The 17,488-nt window shown below is 48.2% G+C and overlaps 1 protein-coding gene across 2 annotated transcripts in view; it reads left to right on the top strand.

Moving 5' to 3' along the window:
* The first annotated feature begins 2,560 nt into the window (after nucleotides 1-2,560).
* CELF5 (CUGBP Elav-like family member 5) overlaps nucleotides 2,561-17,488 on the top strand; it is a 193,640-nt gene continuing 178,712 nt past the window's right edge. Inside the window, exon 1 of one of the 2 annotated variants that reach the window (XM_069739376.1) lies at nucleotides 2,561-2,933. In XM_069739376.1, the coding sequence (XP_069595477.1) occupies nucleotides 2,672-2,933 (262 nt within the window). In that variant the 5' untranslated portion in view covers nucleotides 2,561-2,671. The remainder of the gene's footprint in view (nucleotides 2,934-17,488) is intronic. The other variant, XM_069739368.1, reaches the window with a different exon arrangement.

The following is a 17,488-nucleotide window of genomic DNA, read 5'->3' as shown; positions in this document are numbered from 1 at the left end:
TATATACTACTGTGTGGGCTCTGCTTTATACTATGCGGACTGTGCTCTATACTACTATGTGGGCTCTGCTTTATACTATGTGGGCTGTGCTCTATACTACTATGTGGGCTCTGCTGTATACTATGTGGGCTGTGCTGTATACTACTGTGTGGGCTCTGCCATATACTACTATGTGGGCTCTGCTGTATACTACTGTGTGGGCTCTGCTATATACTACTATGTGGGCTCTGCTGTATACTACTATGTGGGCTCAGCTGTATAGTATGTGGGCTGTGCTGTATACTACTGTGTGGGCTCTGCTATATACTACTATGTGGGCTCTGCTGTATACTACTGTGTGGGCTGTGCTATATACTACTATGTGGGCTCTGCTGTATACTACTATGTGGGCTCTGCTATATACCACTGTGTGGGCTGTGCTGTATACTACTGTGTGGGCTCTGCTATATACTACTGTGTGGGCTATGCTATATACTACTGTGTGGGCTCTGCTGTATACTACTGTGTGGGCTGTGCTATATACTACTATGTGGGCTGTGCTATATACTACTGCGTGGGCTGTGCTATATACTACGGTGTGGGCTCTGCTGTATACTACTATGTGGGCTGTGCTGTATACTACTGTGTGAGCAGTGTTGTATACTACTGTGTAGGCTCTGCTATATACTACTGTGTGGGCTCTGCTTTATACTATGCGGACTGTGCTATATACTACTGTGTGGGCTCTGCTGTATACTACTGTGTGGTCCGTGCTATATACTACTATGTGGGCTCTGCTGTATATTACTGTGTGGGCAGTGCTGTATACTGCTAAGTGGGCTGTGCTGCATACTACGTGGGCTGTGCTGTATACTGCTACGTGGGCTGTGCTGTATACTGCTACGTGGGCTGTGTTATCTGCTATGCGGGTTGTGCTATATACTATGGGGGTATATTATATTCTTTGGGGGAGGCCGTGTTATATACTATGTGGCTGTGTTATATACTATTGTGGGTGTATTATATTCTATGGGGGCTACATTATATATTATGGGGAGGTGGGCTGTATTATATTCTATGGGGTGGCTGCATTATACTCTGGGGTGGCTGCATTATACTCTGGGGTGGCTGCATTATATTCTGTAAGGTGGTGGCTGCATTATACTATATGTGGGCTGCATTATACTGTATTGAGGACTATGGGGAATACGTTATACTATATGAAGAACTATGGGGTGCATTATACTATGGAAAGTGAATTGTACTACATGGATGACTATGGCGGTGCATTATACTACATGGAGCACTATGAGGAGTGTATTATGCTATATGGAGCACTATGAGGAGTGTATTATACTATATGGAGGACTGAGCAGTGTATTTTAATATATGGAGGACTATACGAAGTGTATTATACTAAACAAGTAAAATGCTGCATATTCAGATTGTTTTTGCTGGAACAAAAATCATTGTTCTTAGCAGCACATCGCCGCTGTAAACTGTAGATGTGCTGCTGATAACATGATACTGTATGGTGATCTGTTAGTGATCTATTAGTGATCGCTCTGTCCCATCCTTATTCCACAGCTGGTGGAAAGAGTCCGGGAAACAAGCGTTGAACAACTTCAGTATTGTCGAACACACTCATTTAGCGGCCTGAGATCAGTGCTTGTAAATACAACCGAAATGCTTTTGTGTGATGTGCGATATGTTAGCATTTGGGCCCCATTTTAAACTTTGCCTAGGGCCCCACTTTGCCGAAAACCGGCCCTGCCTACAAGTGTACAAAGATATTATACAGTCACCATGTGACAAGTGGGCCTGTGTAACTTCAAATGCCAGGGCTGAATTTTAGTCCCAGTCCGGCCCTGCTCAGACCTAGTGGTCCATGGAAAATGTTGAAGACATGTCCAATATTCTGAGGGTCGGATCAAAAACAGCAATGCAAGTCAATGGTCCATGAAACAATCGGACCGCATTCGGATGACATCTGATCCCAGAATTTAGAAGTTGGAGAAACTTTTTTTTCTCATCTGTGAAAAAACTGCTGAAAATCTGATGAAAATCACTGATGACACTTGATCCGTTTTTCTCAGAGGTAAAAAAAACAAAAACCTGAGGTGTGAATGAGGCTTTACTAGTGTAGGAATGGGGTCTTCATCCCAGTATTCGTCCTCTCATGCGTGGTGCTCTGGACCTCTGACCTGCTGGACTCATAGTCACTGGGCATTATACAATTAGGATGGACAGTATTCATCTTCCTTGGATGAAGGAACGCCAGATGTGCACAGTGCTCTGTTCCCAATGTCAGGAGGGTGTACCTATAGCTGACAATGGTCCATTCTTTAGCCCAGTGCATTGCTCCTGATCTAGGTGCTGAAATTGGCACTGCCCTAGTCCAAGCTGCGGCCACCCGGAAAACCCCGGCACTGTTACTTAAGAAACGGCCTTCCTGAGCTTGCAGGGCGATGGAAAGGGTTAAATCTCGGAGTGACAGCGGTGGATGAGGGAGTGATGTGCAGATGCTGGGACGGATGGAGACTGAGCGGTGTGTTCGGGAAGCCGCCAGCAGGTGGCGCTCGCCCCTACGTTCGGCTGCTGGAATCCTCGCTGTTCAGCTTCTCACTCACACCCCAGTTTCCAGCTGAGAGCTCTGCCTGTGTGACTGATCCAGCCTACCGAGGGGCTGGAGATGGCCAGACTGACGGAGAGAGAGGCGAGGAGGCAGCAGCATCCCCCGCAGCAGCAGCAGCAGCCCCGAGCCTGCCCCATGAGCGGCCCCGAGCCCCCTGCTCAGCAGTCAGACAGCATGAAGGACCTGGACGCCATCAAATTGTTTGTGGGGCAAATCCCTCGCAACCTGGAGGAGAAGGACCTGAAGCCTCTCTTCGAGCAGTTCGGCAAGATCTATGAGCTGACAGTGCTGAAGGACCGGTACACGGGCATGCACAAAGGTGAGGACTGCACGGTGCCCACTTCACACACCTGCTGCCCTAAGGTATCCAGGGGCGTCATACCTGGTGAGGGGCAGCCATACCCGGTGGTATATCCAGGGGCAGTCATACATGGTGGTACATCCAGGGGCAGTCATACCCGGTGGTACATCCAGGGGTAGTCATACATGGTGGTACATCCAGGGGCAGTCATACCCGGTGGTACATCCAGGGGCAGTACATACCCGGTGGTACATCCAGGGGCAGTCATACCCGGTGGTACATCCAGGGGCAGTCATACCCGGTGGTACATCCAGGGGCAGTCATACCCGGTGGTACATCCAGGGGCAGTCATACCCGGTGGTACATCCAGGGGCAGTCATACCCGGTGGTACATCCAGGGGCAGTACATACCCGGTGGTACATCCAGGGGCAGTCATACATGGTGAGGGGCAGCCATACCCGGTGGTACATCCAGGGGCAGTCATACCCGGTGGTACATCCAGGGGCAGTCATACCCGGTGGTACATCCAGGGGCAGTCATACCCGGTGGTATATCCAGGGGCAGTCATACCCGGTGGTACATCCAGGGGCAGTACATACCCGGTGGTACATCCAGGGGCAGTACATACCCGGTGGTACATCCAGGGGCAGTCATACCCGGTGGTACATCCAGGGGCAGTACATACTCGGTGGTACATCCAGGGGCAGTACATACCCGGTGGTATATCCAGGGGCAGTCATACCCCGTGGTATATCCAGGGGCAGTCATACCCGGTGGTACATCCAGGGGCAGTCATACCCGGTGGTACATCCAGGGGCAGTCATACCCGGTGGTACATCCAGGGGCAGTACATACCCGGTGGTACATCCAGGGGCAGTCATACATGGTGAGGGGCAGCCATACCCGGTGGTACATCCAGGGGCAGTCATACCCGGTGGTACATCCAGGGGCAGTCATACCCGGTGGTACATCCAGGGGCAGTCATACCCGGTGGTATATCCAGGGGCAGTACATACCCGGTGGTACATCCAGGGGCAGTACATACCCGGTGGTACATCCAGGGGCAGTCATACCCGGTGGTACATCCAGGGGCAGTACATACTCGGTGGTACATCCAGGGGCAGTACATACCCGGTGGTATATCCAGGGGCAGTCATACCCCGTGGTATATCCAGGGGCAGTCATACCCGGTGGTACATCCAGGGGCAGTCGTACCCCATGGTATATCCAGGGGCAGTCATACCCCGTGGTATATCCAGGGGCAGTCATACCCGGTGGTACATCCAGGGGCAGTCATGTGGTATATCCAGGGGCAGTCATACCCGGTGGTACATCCAGGGGCAGTCATGTGGTATATCCAGGGGCAGTCATATCCGGTGGTATATCCAGGGGCAGTCATACCCGGTGGTATATCCAGGGGCAGTACATACCCGTTGGTACATCCAGGGGCAGTCATACCCGGTGGTACATCCAGGGGCAGTCATACCCGGTGGTACATCCAGGGGCAGTCATACCCGGTGGTACATCCAGGGGCAGTACATACCCGGTGGTACATCCAGGGGCAGTCATACATGGTGAGGGGCAGCCATACCCGGTGGTACATCCAGGGGCAGTCATACCCGGTGGTACATCCAGGGGCAGTCATACCCGGTGGTACATCCAGGGGCAGTCATACCCGGTGGTATATCCAGGGGCAGTCATACCCGGTGGTACATCCAGGGGCAGTACATACCCGGTGGTACATCCAGGGGCAGTACATACCCGGTGGTACATCCAGGGGCAGTCATACCCGGTGGTACATCCAGGGGCAGTCATACCCGGTGGTACATCCAGGGGCAGTACATACTCGGTGGTACATCCAGGGGCAGTACATACCCGGTGGTACATCCAGGGGCAGTCATACCCCGTGGTATATCCAGGGGCAGTCATACCCGGTGGTACATCCAGGGGCAGTCGTACCCCATGGTATATCCAGGGGCAGTCATACCCCGTGGTATATCCAGGGGCAGTCATACCCGGTGGTACATCCAGGGGCAGTCATGTGGTATATCCAGGGGCAGTCATACCCGGTGGTACATCCAGGGGCAGTCATGTGGTATATCCAGGGGCAGTCATATCCGGTGGTATATCCAGGGGCAGTCATACCCGGTGGTATATCCAGGGGCAGTACATACCCGTTGGTACATCCAGGGGCAGTCATACCCGGTGGTACATCCAGGGGCAGTCATACCCGGTGGTACATCCAGGGGCAGTCATACCCGGTGGTACATCCAGGGGCAGTCATACCCGGTGGTACATCCAGGGGCAGTCGTACCCGGTGGTATATCCAGGGGCAGTCGTACCCCATGGTATATCCAGGGGCAGTCATACCCCGTGGTATATCCAGGGGCAGTCATACCCGGTGGTATATCCAGGGGCAGTCGTACCCCATGGTATATCCAGGGCAGTCATACCCCGTGGTATATCCAGGGGCAGTCATACCTGGTAGTATATCCAGGGGCAGTCATACCCGGTGGTACATCCATGGGCAGTCATACCCGGTGGTACATCCAGGGGCAGTCATACCCGGTGGTACATCCAGGGTCAGTACATACCCGGTGGTACATCCAGGGGCAGTCATACCCGGTGGTACATCCAGGGGCAGTCATACCCGGTGGTACATCCAGGGGCAGTACATACCCGGTGGTATATCCAGGAGCAGTCATACCCGGTGGTACATCCAGGGACAGTACATACCCGGTGGTACATCCAGGAACAGTACATACCCGTGGTACATCCAGGGACAGTAGATACCCAGTGATACATTCAGGGGCAGTCATACCTGCTGGTACATCCAGGGGCAGTCATACCCAATGGTACATCCAGTGGCAGTCATACCTGGTGGTACCTACATCCAGGGACAGTCATACCCGGTGGTACATCCAGGGGCGTACATACCTGGTGGTACATACAGGGGCAGTACATATCTGGTGGTACATCTAGGGGTAGTCATACCCGGTGGCACATCCAGGGGCAGTCATACCCGGTGGAATATCCAGGGGCAGTCATACCTGGTGGTATATCCAGGGGCAGTCATACCTGGTGGTACATCCAGGGACAATCATACCTGCTAGTACATCCAGGGGCAGTCATACCCGGTGGCACATCCAGGTACAGTACATACCTGCTGGTACATCCAGGGGCAGTCATACCCAATGGTACATCCAGTGGCAGTCATACCTGGTGGTACCTACATCCAGGGACAGTCATACCCGGTGGTACATCCAGGGGCGTACATACCTGGTGGTACATCCAGGAGCAATCATACCTAGTGGTACATCCAGGTGTAGTAATACCTGGTGGTACATCTAGGGGCAGTCATATCTGGTGGTACATCCAGGGGCAGTCATACCTGGTGGTACATCCAGGGGCAATAATACATGGTGGTACATCCAGGGGCAGTACATATCTGGTGATACATCCAGGGGCAGTACATAACTGGTGGTACATCCAGGGGCAGTCATACCTGGTGGTACATCCAGGGGCAGTACATACCCGGAGGTACATCCAGGGGCAGTACATACCTGGTGGTACATTCAGGAGCAGTCATACCTGCTGATACATCCAGGGGCAGTCATACCTGGTGGTACATCCAGGTGCAGTACATATCTGGTGGTACATCCAGGTGCAGTACATATCTGGTGGTATATCCATGGGCCGTACATACCCGGTGGTACATCTAAGGGCAGTCATACCTGGTGGTACATACAGGGGCAGTACATATCTGGTGGTACATCTAGGGGTAGTCATACCCGGTGGCACATCCAGGGGCAGTCATACCCGGTGGAATATCCAGGGGCAGTCATACCTGGTGGTATATCCAGGGGCAGTCATACCTGGCGGTACATCCAGGGACAATCATACCTGCTAGTACATCCAGGGGCAGTCATACCCGGTGGTACATCCAGGTACAGTACATACCTGCTGGTACATCCAGGGGCAGTCATACCCAATGGTACATCCAGTGGCAGTCATACCTGGTGGTACCTACATCCAGGGACAGTCATACCCGGTGGTACATCCAGGGGCGTACATACCTGGTGGTACATCCAGGAGCAATCATACCTAGTGGTACATCCAGGTGTAGTAATACCTGGTGGTACATCTAGGGGCAGTCATATCTGGTGGTACATCCAGGGGCAGTCATACCTGGTGGTACATCCAGGGGCAATAATACATGGTGGTACATCCAGGGGCAGTACATATCTGGTGATACATCCAGGGGCAGTACATAACTGGTGGTACATCCAGGGGCAGTCATACCCGGTGGTACATCCAGGGGCAGTACATACCCGGAGGTACATCCAGGGGCAGTACATACCTGGTGGTACATCCAGGTGCAGTACATATCTGGTGGTACATCCATGGGCCGTACATACCCGGTGGTACATCTAAGGGCAGTCATACCTGGTGGTACATACAGGGGCAGTACATATCTGGTGGTACATCTAGGGGTAGTCATACCCGGTGGTACATCCAGGGGCAGTCATACCCGGTGGAATATCCAGGGGCAGTCATACCTGGTGGTATATCCAGGGGCAGTCATACCTGGTGGTACATCCAGGGACAATCATACCTGCTAGTACATCCAGGGGCAGTCATACCCGGTGGCACATCCAGGTACAGTACATACCCGGTGGTACATCCAGGGACAGTACATACCCGGTGATACATCCAGGGGCAGTCATATCTGGTGGCACATCCAGGGGCAGTCATACCTGGTGGTACATCAAGGGGCAGTCATACACGATGGTACATTCAGGGGCATTCATACACCGTGGTACATTCAGGGGCAGTCATACCCGGTGGTACATTCAGGGGCAGTCATACCTGGTGGTACATCCACAGGGACAGTCATACCTGCTGGTACATACAGGGGCAGTCATACCCAGTGGTACATCCAGTGACAGTCATACCCGGTGGTACATCCAGGGTCGTACATATCTGGTGGTACATCCAGCGGCAGTCATACCTGGTGGTACATCCAGGAGCAGTCATACCTGCTGGTACATCCAGGGGCAGTCATACCTGGTCGAACATCCAGGTGCAGTACATATCTGGTGGTACATCCAGGGGCGTACATATCTGGTGGTATATCCATGGGCCGTAAATACCCGGAGGTACATCTAAGGGCAGTCATACCTGGTGGTACATCCAGGGGCAGTCATTCCCGGTGGCACATCCAGGGGCAGTCATACCTGGTGGTATATCCAGGGGCAGTCATACCTGGTGGTGCATTCATGGGCAGTCATACCCGATGGCACGTCGAGGGGCAGTCATACCCGGTGGCAAATCCAGGCGCAGTACATATCTGATGTTACATCCAGGGGCAGTACATATCTGGTGGTACATCCAGGGGCAGTCATACCCGGTGGTACATCCAGGGGCAGTCATACCCGGTGGCACATCCAGGGGAAGTCATACCCGGTGGTACATCCAGGGGCAGTGCATACCCGGTGGTACATCCAGGGGCAGCAAATACCTGGTGGTACATCCAGGGGCAGTCATACCCGGTGGTACATCCAGGGGCAGTCATACCCGGTGGCACATCCAGGGGAAGTCATACCCGGTGGTACATCCAGGGGCAGTGCATACCCGGTGGTACATCCAGGGGCAGTAAATACCTGGTGGTACATCCAGGGGCAGTCAGACCCGGTGGTACATCCAGGGGCAGTACACCTGGTGGTACATCCAGGGGCATTCATACCTGGTGGTACATCCAGGGGCAATACACCTGGTGGTAGATCCAGGAGCAGTACATATCTGATGGTACATCCAGGGGCAGTACACCTGGTGGTAGATCCAGGAGCAGTACATATCTGATGGCACATCCAGGGGCAGTCACACCCTCTGGAACCTTTAGGGGCAGTCATACCCGGTGGTACATCCAAGGGCAGTCATACCCTGTGGCACATCCAGGGGCAGTCATACCTGGTGGTACATCCAGGGACAATCACACCGTCTTGTACTTTTAGGGGCAGTCATACCTAGAAGCATATCCTAGTAAAATATCTGGCAGCATTTATACTTTGTGGTTTATCCAGCGGCATCAATACCTGCTAAATCATGTAGGGGCATTCATACCTTACGAGGCACCTTATCATAGATCCAGGGGCTTTCATCCCCAGCAGTATACCCTGACCATTCACGCCGTACATATGAGTAACATATTCTTCTCGGGATCACATATTCTGTATGACACTCCCTGCCCCATGGGTGAATCTTTAGTTGCTGCCTACCATACTTTTTATTATCATTATGCACCCACTCTTGTACAAAGCTGGTAAACTTGTAAAATTGCACCTTCGCCTTTTCATTCATTTACCAATCCGAATGGAGAATAGGTGAGTACCATTCCGGAAGCTGCCATCTTTGCATTCTCTCATCCATACGTCCCTCCGTGTTTAGCGATTCTGATTCTGTACAGAAGGACTGCCCCTTCCGCCCACATAATTATCTGTTGATTTTTCTGTCATTGCCATATATTGTATAGATGTAGATGTTTATAATGTGTATGATCTGTATGTATACCCCGCTCTTCACATATCAGTCTAATCCCACATTTACCTATACACTCTGTCCCAATTTACCTAAACTTGGGAGAGGAGACTGAATTTCCTCGAATAGTTCATCCCATTCCCTTATTTCCTCTATGTATGTCGTTGCCTTCTTCCCCCTGATCATACAGTATGTGCTGGCCCACCTCTCCATGTACGTTTCCTCCGTCTACACACATTGAAGCAACAATTTCTGCTAATCTATACACACATGCCAATATGAACAGCAGCTTTCTTGATTTCTTTATGAGCATATTCCACAAATTGGTGGAAATCCTGAATATACTCTTGTATTTGTTAACCATTTGTTCAGAACGCCTGTATCTTCCTATGGTTGAGTTATTGCTAGTAACACTTTTATTGTAAGGCTATTATGTATTTAGAGTCCTATTATGTTTGGTTTTATGGCTTTGCTGTTACTTGATGATATTATTACATATGAAATACATATCCTTGTCGTAAGGGAGGGGCTTTTATTTTCACATAATGAATTTATTGCAATTTATTCCATTTTCCATGCCTAGTAACCCCACAGAAGCTGCCCCTGAGTAAAGCTTTTTTAAGTTGAACTAAACAGTTCCTCTGTACTGACTGTACTTTTAAGTTGATGTCCTGGAAGCAGGAAAACGGGTAAGCGTAAGGACCTGAGACGAGGGCCAAATTGTGAGGGCTAAACAAATGGTCAGAGCATCTCCTAAAGGCTGTTTTTGTACCGGGTGCTCCTGTTATGCAGTGGCTAGTACTTGCCATAAGTGGCATAATGAAGGGCAACTGTTGAAGCATTAACAGGGTCATGGGTGCCCAAGGAACCCATAAGAGCTACTGCTCACACATTGCTGATAGTTAGGGCAGGCTATGAAGGAAGTGGTTGTGATTGTACTTTTGCCCTCATGGATTGGTTTTATTAGAATATCGTATGGATCTTTGAATTGTTTTAAGAGTACCCTTTTTGCTACACTTAAGGATTGGAACTCTTCCCATGGACCCGTCTGTTGGCAGTGCCACATATCCTCTATTTTTTATGAAAAGTATCCGACACACGGTGTATGACAGCATTGAAAGACAGATGTCTATACACAGCTCATTGCAACGGTGGATGGGGTGCATTGCCACACACCAGTCGGTGCCAACACTGACCACTGAACATCGGCTGTAATGGTATTGTGAGCATGAAATCTGGACCATGCAGTGAATAAAGATATTGTCTTTAGTATTGTGAACAGCCAAGTATATTTTTACCTGGTTTAGACATCATCAAGCTGGATTATGGGAGGGATGCCATCTGGTGGAGACACTAATGCTTTGGGAACCCTTTGTCTTGCCATTCATGTGGAACGTACTTTGGCACATACAGCACCCACTTCCTAACCATTGTTGCCGACCAAGTATGTCCATTCATGACAAAGGTATTCCCATATGGTAAGGGTTAGAAGTAAGGCTTAAAAAATTGTTCAGGAATGTTTTAAGCAACGTTAGAAAGAGTTTAAGTTGTTGACTAGGCCTTCAAATTTCCCAGATCTCACTCCGATCAAGCATCTGTAGAAGGTGCTGGAAAGCATGTCTGATCCATGGAGGCCCAACCTGCCAACTAATTGAAAACTAATATTTTAGGATCTGCTGTTAAGGTCTTGGTGCCATATACCTCCTTCAGAGGTACAGTCCATGCCTCGATGAGTCCCAGCTGTTTTGTTGGTAGAGGAGGACCTAACGTTATGGCTCATCAGTGTATTGTCTTCCTTTTTAGACGCTCTCCCCTGACACACTTGCTTGACTACTAACCCATCACTTACAGTATTTTTACTCCATCCATCAGTGTTGATAGAACAAAGCCTTAAAGATTTATTTCCCTTTATTTTACTAATCAATAGCTTGTTCTTTCCCTACCTCCTCACTGCTGTCGTCAGGTATACGTTACTCTTTTCCTAATAAGACTGCTGGGTTCACACAGGTTGATTTAGGGCAGTTTTCTTACTGCAGGAGTCAGATGCTTATTTTGCTGTGAGTTTCTTCAGTAATTAAAGAATATATTGCATTTTTCTCATCACATTCTCTAGGAGTGGCAAATGCACCATCCTAGCCTTCTCCCTTTATTGTGTTATTGTACTCACTAAATTATCATTTTTCCATGACTCATTTTTCATGCCCCTTTTATTTACCCTTATATTCATCGCAGTTGTGACTTCACCCCGCATCCCTCCATGAGCGTTCTAATACTTCCTCCTATCATAAAGCTCTTCCCAAAAGTATAAAAATGACTGATGAAGGAAGAAAACCCAGCAAAAATGTTTGGATTGCATTGTCCTACATGTGATTTCCCTGGGCAAGAGGGAAGTAATGCTATAACAGTATACATTGCCTCGAATAGAGATGGCAATTATCAGTAATTATCATTAACAGCTATTACCTCTAATTCTTACATCAATGGGCAGCGTTATTGCCTCCAAGTTGTCTTCTTACTTCACCTCATCCACCATGGCCACTTAGTGTTTCTATGCTACTGTATATAATCTATTTCTAATCTCTGGGTCATGCAAATAGTGTGTTACTGGACTTTCACTGGCCAATTTAACAAAAGGCGGAGGGTTATCGGACTCCATAACGAACCAGCCAAGAGATGTATTGCATATTTGTAAGTGCATGTGACATCACAGTAGGTCCCACGCCTGACTGTTATGTATTTGCCCATGGAAAGCTATATGGACAAGATGTAAAGCCCAAAAAGGGGGACCATGTCCCCCATATGTACAGAGTACAAGGAACCAAAGCAAAGCCGAAGACACGGGACGCCACACCTGTTGGTATAAGTGTAGGTACACATTCACACTGAGTCCATTAACAGACAAAACCAAGTGCTCTGCACCCTGTGTTATTTGCATGTATTATTACTATTGATTTACTGACTTATTGCAGGGTATTTGTTCCTTGCTTTTATCATTGTTTTTTTTTTGTCTTTTTTTTTTAAGTCAGCAATTGTGGACAGAGTTTAGGGTGATTCATCATTTGCAATTTTTCAAAATGTTGCAAATGTTGTCGCTAATGTTCTCCAGTCCACATTGTAGTAATTTTATGAATGATTGTTATTTTGGTCTATTATTTGCAATATTTTTGCAGAACATGCAACTGTTCTGACAAAAAAGTCACAAAAAAAGTCAAAGAAAAAAGTAAAGAGTATTTTTTTTTACAAAATTTTGATGGGTTTATCGCACAAGAATGTCAGCAGATGCCACTATATGAAGTGACATTAAATAATTGCAATTTATGAATCTGTCCCTTATGTATATAAGGGACAGATTCATAAATTGCAATTATTTAATGTCACTTCATATAGTGGCATCTGCTGACATTCTTGTGCAATAAATCCATCAAGATTTTGTAAAAAAAATACTTTATTTTTTTTTTCATCACATTTTGTTACTGCAAGTTATGCTGGTCATTAGGGCAACAATAAAAGGACTGAGAATTGAGGCAAATTTAATTTTATATATAAGACACACTACCCAGCTTTGCCTTATCGTAATTATACTAAAGGCCCCTTCATATTAAGCGACGCTGCAGCGATCCAGACAACGATCCGGATTGCTGCAGCGTCGCTATTTGGTCGCTGGAGAGCTGTCACACAGACAGCTCTCCAGCGACCAACGATGCCGGTAACCAGGGTAAACATCGGGTAACTAAGCGCAGGGCCGCACTTAGTAACCCGATGTTTACCCTGGTTACCATCCTAAAAGTAAAAAAAACAAACAGTACATACTTACCTACAGCCGTCTGTCCTCCAGCGCTGTGCTCTGCTCTCCTCCTGTACTGTCTGTGTGAGCACAGCGGCCGGAGAGCAGAGCGGTGACGTCACCGCTCTGCTTTCCGGCTGACCGACGCTCACAGCCAGTACAGGAGGAGAGCAGAGCACAGCGCCGGGGACAGACAGCGGTAGGTAAGTATGTACTGTTTGTTTTTTTTACTTTTAGGATGGTAACCAGGGTAAACATCGGGTTACTAAGCGCGGCCCTGCGCTTAGTTACCCGATGTTTACCCTGGTTACCAGTGAAGACATTGCTGGATCGGTGTCACACACGCCGATCAAGCGATGTCCACGGGAGATCCAGCGACGAAATAAAGTTCTGGACTTTGTTCAGCGACCAACGATGGCACAGCAGGGGCCTGATCGTTGGTCGCTGTCACACATAGCGATTTCCTTAACGATATCGTTGCAACGTCACCAAAAGCAACGATATCGTTAACGATATCATTATGTGTGAAGGTACCTTAAGGTACCGTCACACTTAGCGACGCTGCAGCGATACCGACAACGATCCGGATCGCTGCAGCGTCGCTGTTTGGTCGCTGGAGAGCTGTCACACAGACCGCTCTCCAGCGACCAACGATCCCGAGGTCCCCGGTAACCAGGGTAAACATCGGGTAACTAAGCGCAGGGCCGCGCTTAGTAACCCGATGTTTACCCTGGTTACCAGCGTAAAAAAACAAACACTACATACTTACATTCAGCTGTCTGTCCCTTGCCGTCTGGTTCCTGCACTGACTGCTGGCCGTAAAGTGAAAGTGAAAGCACAGCACAGCGGTGAGTCACACAGCGGTGACTCACCGCTGTGGCTGTGCTCTGCTTTCACTTTACGGCCAGCAGTCAGTGCAGGAACCAGACGGCAAGGGACAGACAGCTGAATGTAAGTATGTACTGTTTGTTTTTTTACGCTGGTAACCAGTGTAAACAGCGGGTTACTAAGCGCGGCCCTGCGCTTAGTTACCCGATGTTTACCCTGGTTACCAGTGAAGACATCGCTGAATCGGTGTCACACACGCCGATTCAGCGATGTCTACGGGGAGTCCAGCGACGAAATAAAGTTCTGGACTTTCTTCCCCGACCAGCGATCTCCCAGCAGGGGCCTGATCGCTGCTGCCTGTCACACTGGACGATATCGCTAGCGAGGACGCTGCAACGTCACGGATCGCTAGCGATATCGTCTAGTGTGACAGTACCTTTAAGGCCGGAGACACACTATTGTTTAAAAATTTGGTCTGATTGTGATCCAGAAAAGTCGAGGGAGTGTCATGCAAATGGCAATTTCATACGAGTACAGTGATTTTTCTCTCCTAGCATCCAAAAGATACTGGAATGCAATCCATATTCAATGCAGTTTTATCACTAGCTTAATTCTATATGTCATTTCAAGATAGTTTTCAAAGGAAATATTCTTCAATACATATATACCGTAGATTAGATACAGGTGATTCTCATAAAATTAGAATATCATCAAAAAGATAATTTATTTTCGTTCTTCAATACAAAAATTAAATCTCATATATTATATAGAGCCATCACAGAGTGATCTATTTCAAGTGTTTATTTCTGTTAATACTGATGATTACGACTTACAGCCAATGAATACTTTATTACACCAGCTTGAAAAATGATTTTAAAATCCGAAATGATGACCTACTGAAATGTATGTTCAGTAAATGCACTCAATACTTGGTCGGGCTCCTTTTGCATCAATTACTGCATCAATGTGTCGTTTCGTGGAGGCGATCAGCCTGTGGCACAGCTGAGGTGTTATGGAAGCCCAGGTTGCTTTGATAACAGCCTTCAGCTTGTCTGCTTTGTTGTACAGTGGACCAACAGCAGCAGATAACATGGCTCCACAAACCATCACTGATTGTGGAAACTTCACACTAGAGCAGCTTGGATTGTGTGCCTCTCCACTCTTCTTCCAGACTCTGGGACTTTGATTTCCAAATTAAATGCAAAATTTACTTTCATCTGAAAACAGCACCTTGGACCACTGAGCAACAGTTCAGTTCTTTTTCTCCTTGGCCCAGGTAAGACGCTCCTGGTGTTGTCTATTGGTCATGAGTGGCTTGACACAAGGAATGCGACACTTGAAGCCTTGAAGCCCATGTCCTGGATACGTCTGTGTGTGGTGGCCCTTGAGGCAATGACTCCAGCAGCAGTCCACTCCGTCTGAATCTCCCCCCAATGTTTTAATGGCCTTTTCTTAACAATCCTTTCAAGGCTGTGGTTATCTCAGTTGATTGTGCACCTTTTTCTACTACACTTTTTCCTTCCACTCAACTTTCCAATAATATGCTTGGGTACAGCACTCTGTGAACAGCCAGCTTCTTTAGCAATGACCTTTGGTGGCTTACCCTCCTTGTGTAGTGTGTCAATGACTGCCTTCTGGACATCTGTCAAGTCAGCAGTCTTCCCCATGATTGTGGAGTCTACTGAAACAGACTAAGGGACCTTTTTTAATGCTTAGGAAGCCTTTCTAGGTGTTTTTTGTTAATTAATCGAATTTACTGAGATAATGACTTTTGGGTTTTCATTGACTGTAAGCCATAATCATCAACATTAACAGAAATAAACAGTTGAAATAGATCACTCTGTTTGTAATTACTCTATATCATATATGAGTTTCACTTTTTGTATTGAAGTACTGAAATACATTAACTTTTTGATGATATTCTAATTTTGTCAGAAGCACCTGTAGATAGATACTGTAGTTATAAATAGATAGATATAAAGATGTCAGTGAGATGTATAATAAGTACAGTGCTTGTGTAGCTTACTGATAAATGATTGATAAATATGATTGATAAATAAATACATATTTGAAAATAAAGGCGTGGTATCCCCAAAGTTTTATCAACCAGCAGAGTGAAAACGGACATCTGGGTGCTGATATTTATAGCCTGGGAAGGGGTAATACTCTTGGAGCTTCCAAGGCTATTAATATCAGCTCACAGATGTATACTTAGCCTTTACTGGTTAATAAAATGGGAACCCCCCCAAAAAATGTCATAGGGTGCCCCTTGAATTAATAAACAGCAAAGGCTAGGCAAACAGCTGCGGGCTGATATTACTAGCCAAGGAAGGGGCCATGGATATTGGCCTCCTCCCAGACTAAAAACATCAGCTCTCAGCCACCCCAGAAAAGGCGCATCCATAATATTCACCAATTCTGGTGCTTATATATAAAATGAGATTGTGTTAGGCGCCGGGATTCTCCCTCTACAGAGGATGGATTCCAAGCCTTGTCTCCCTCTGCGGTCTCCCATTCTTTTCCAACCGCAGTGGAGCCTGCTCAGCAGAGACATCAGTCTCTGTGTCTTGCTCAGACTCATGCTGTTCGTCTAGTTACAGCTGGCTCTCCAGTTACAGCTATAGTAACTAGCAATAGGCGGCAGCGAGCAGACATTCCTGGATCTAAGTCCAGAAATCTCTTCACTGAGCATGCTTGTGAGGCGACCTCTCATTAGTGGTCAGTAGTCAGCTGCTAAGGTCCTGTGCCAGCTCCGGATTGGCCCTCGAGCAAGGTCCTGTCTGATTGGCACAATCTAGAAAAGGTTCTTTGGCGCGCCCGTCGGTGCGCTAAGATCATTTATGTTCATGCGTGTGTGGAACTCTATGGTAGTGTGGACTTGTTTGAGTGTGCTCAGGGCAGGCGTATAGTCTTTAGAATTCCAGCTTCTCCGGAGAGGAGTTTGTGCATGTGCTCAGGGCGGGCGTATAGCCCATAGAATTCTGGCACCTCCGAAGAGGAGTTCGTATGAGTGCATCCGTTGTGATTGTGTCCACTACATGTTCCCTTGCCCCTGAGAGGGTAGCACTCACCTGTGAAGCAACAGGGTAATTCACCTAGGGCCATTTTCCACTGCGTGGCAACTAGCTGCACCATATCGATACTGCCCCTCTGTGAAGCTAACAGAGCTGGGTAATTGCTTTCTGTGACACACAGGGTGACGTTTAACCCCATGTGCTTTCAAGATCGCTTGCCGCACACTTCCGCCATTGTTCATTAGCTGCGGTTTCACATCTTCGCATGGTGGACCCTGGGTTGCGATCGCACTTCATCTTCATTTATATTTGGTGCGATCCGCCTACCCTAACAGATTGTCAGCTCACCTCCTGCTCTGGTTAATGTGTCCTCCAGACTGCCCGGATCCACTGGGTGAAGGTTGGTATG

Source organism: Ranitomeya imitator, chromosome 1 (genome assembly GCF_032444005.1).
Source record: "Ranitomeya imitator isolate aRanImi1 chromosome 1, aRanImi1.pri, whole genome shotgun sequence".
Taxonomy (NCBI): Eukaryota; Metazoa; Chordata; class Amphibia; order Anura; family Dendrobatidae; genus Ranitomeya; species Ranitomeya imitator.
Note: the sequence above shows the minus strand (reverse complement) of the source record. Positions and strands in the feature narration are given on the sequence as shown.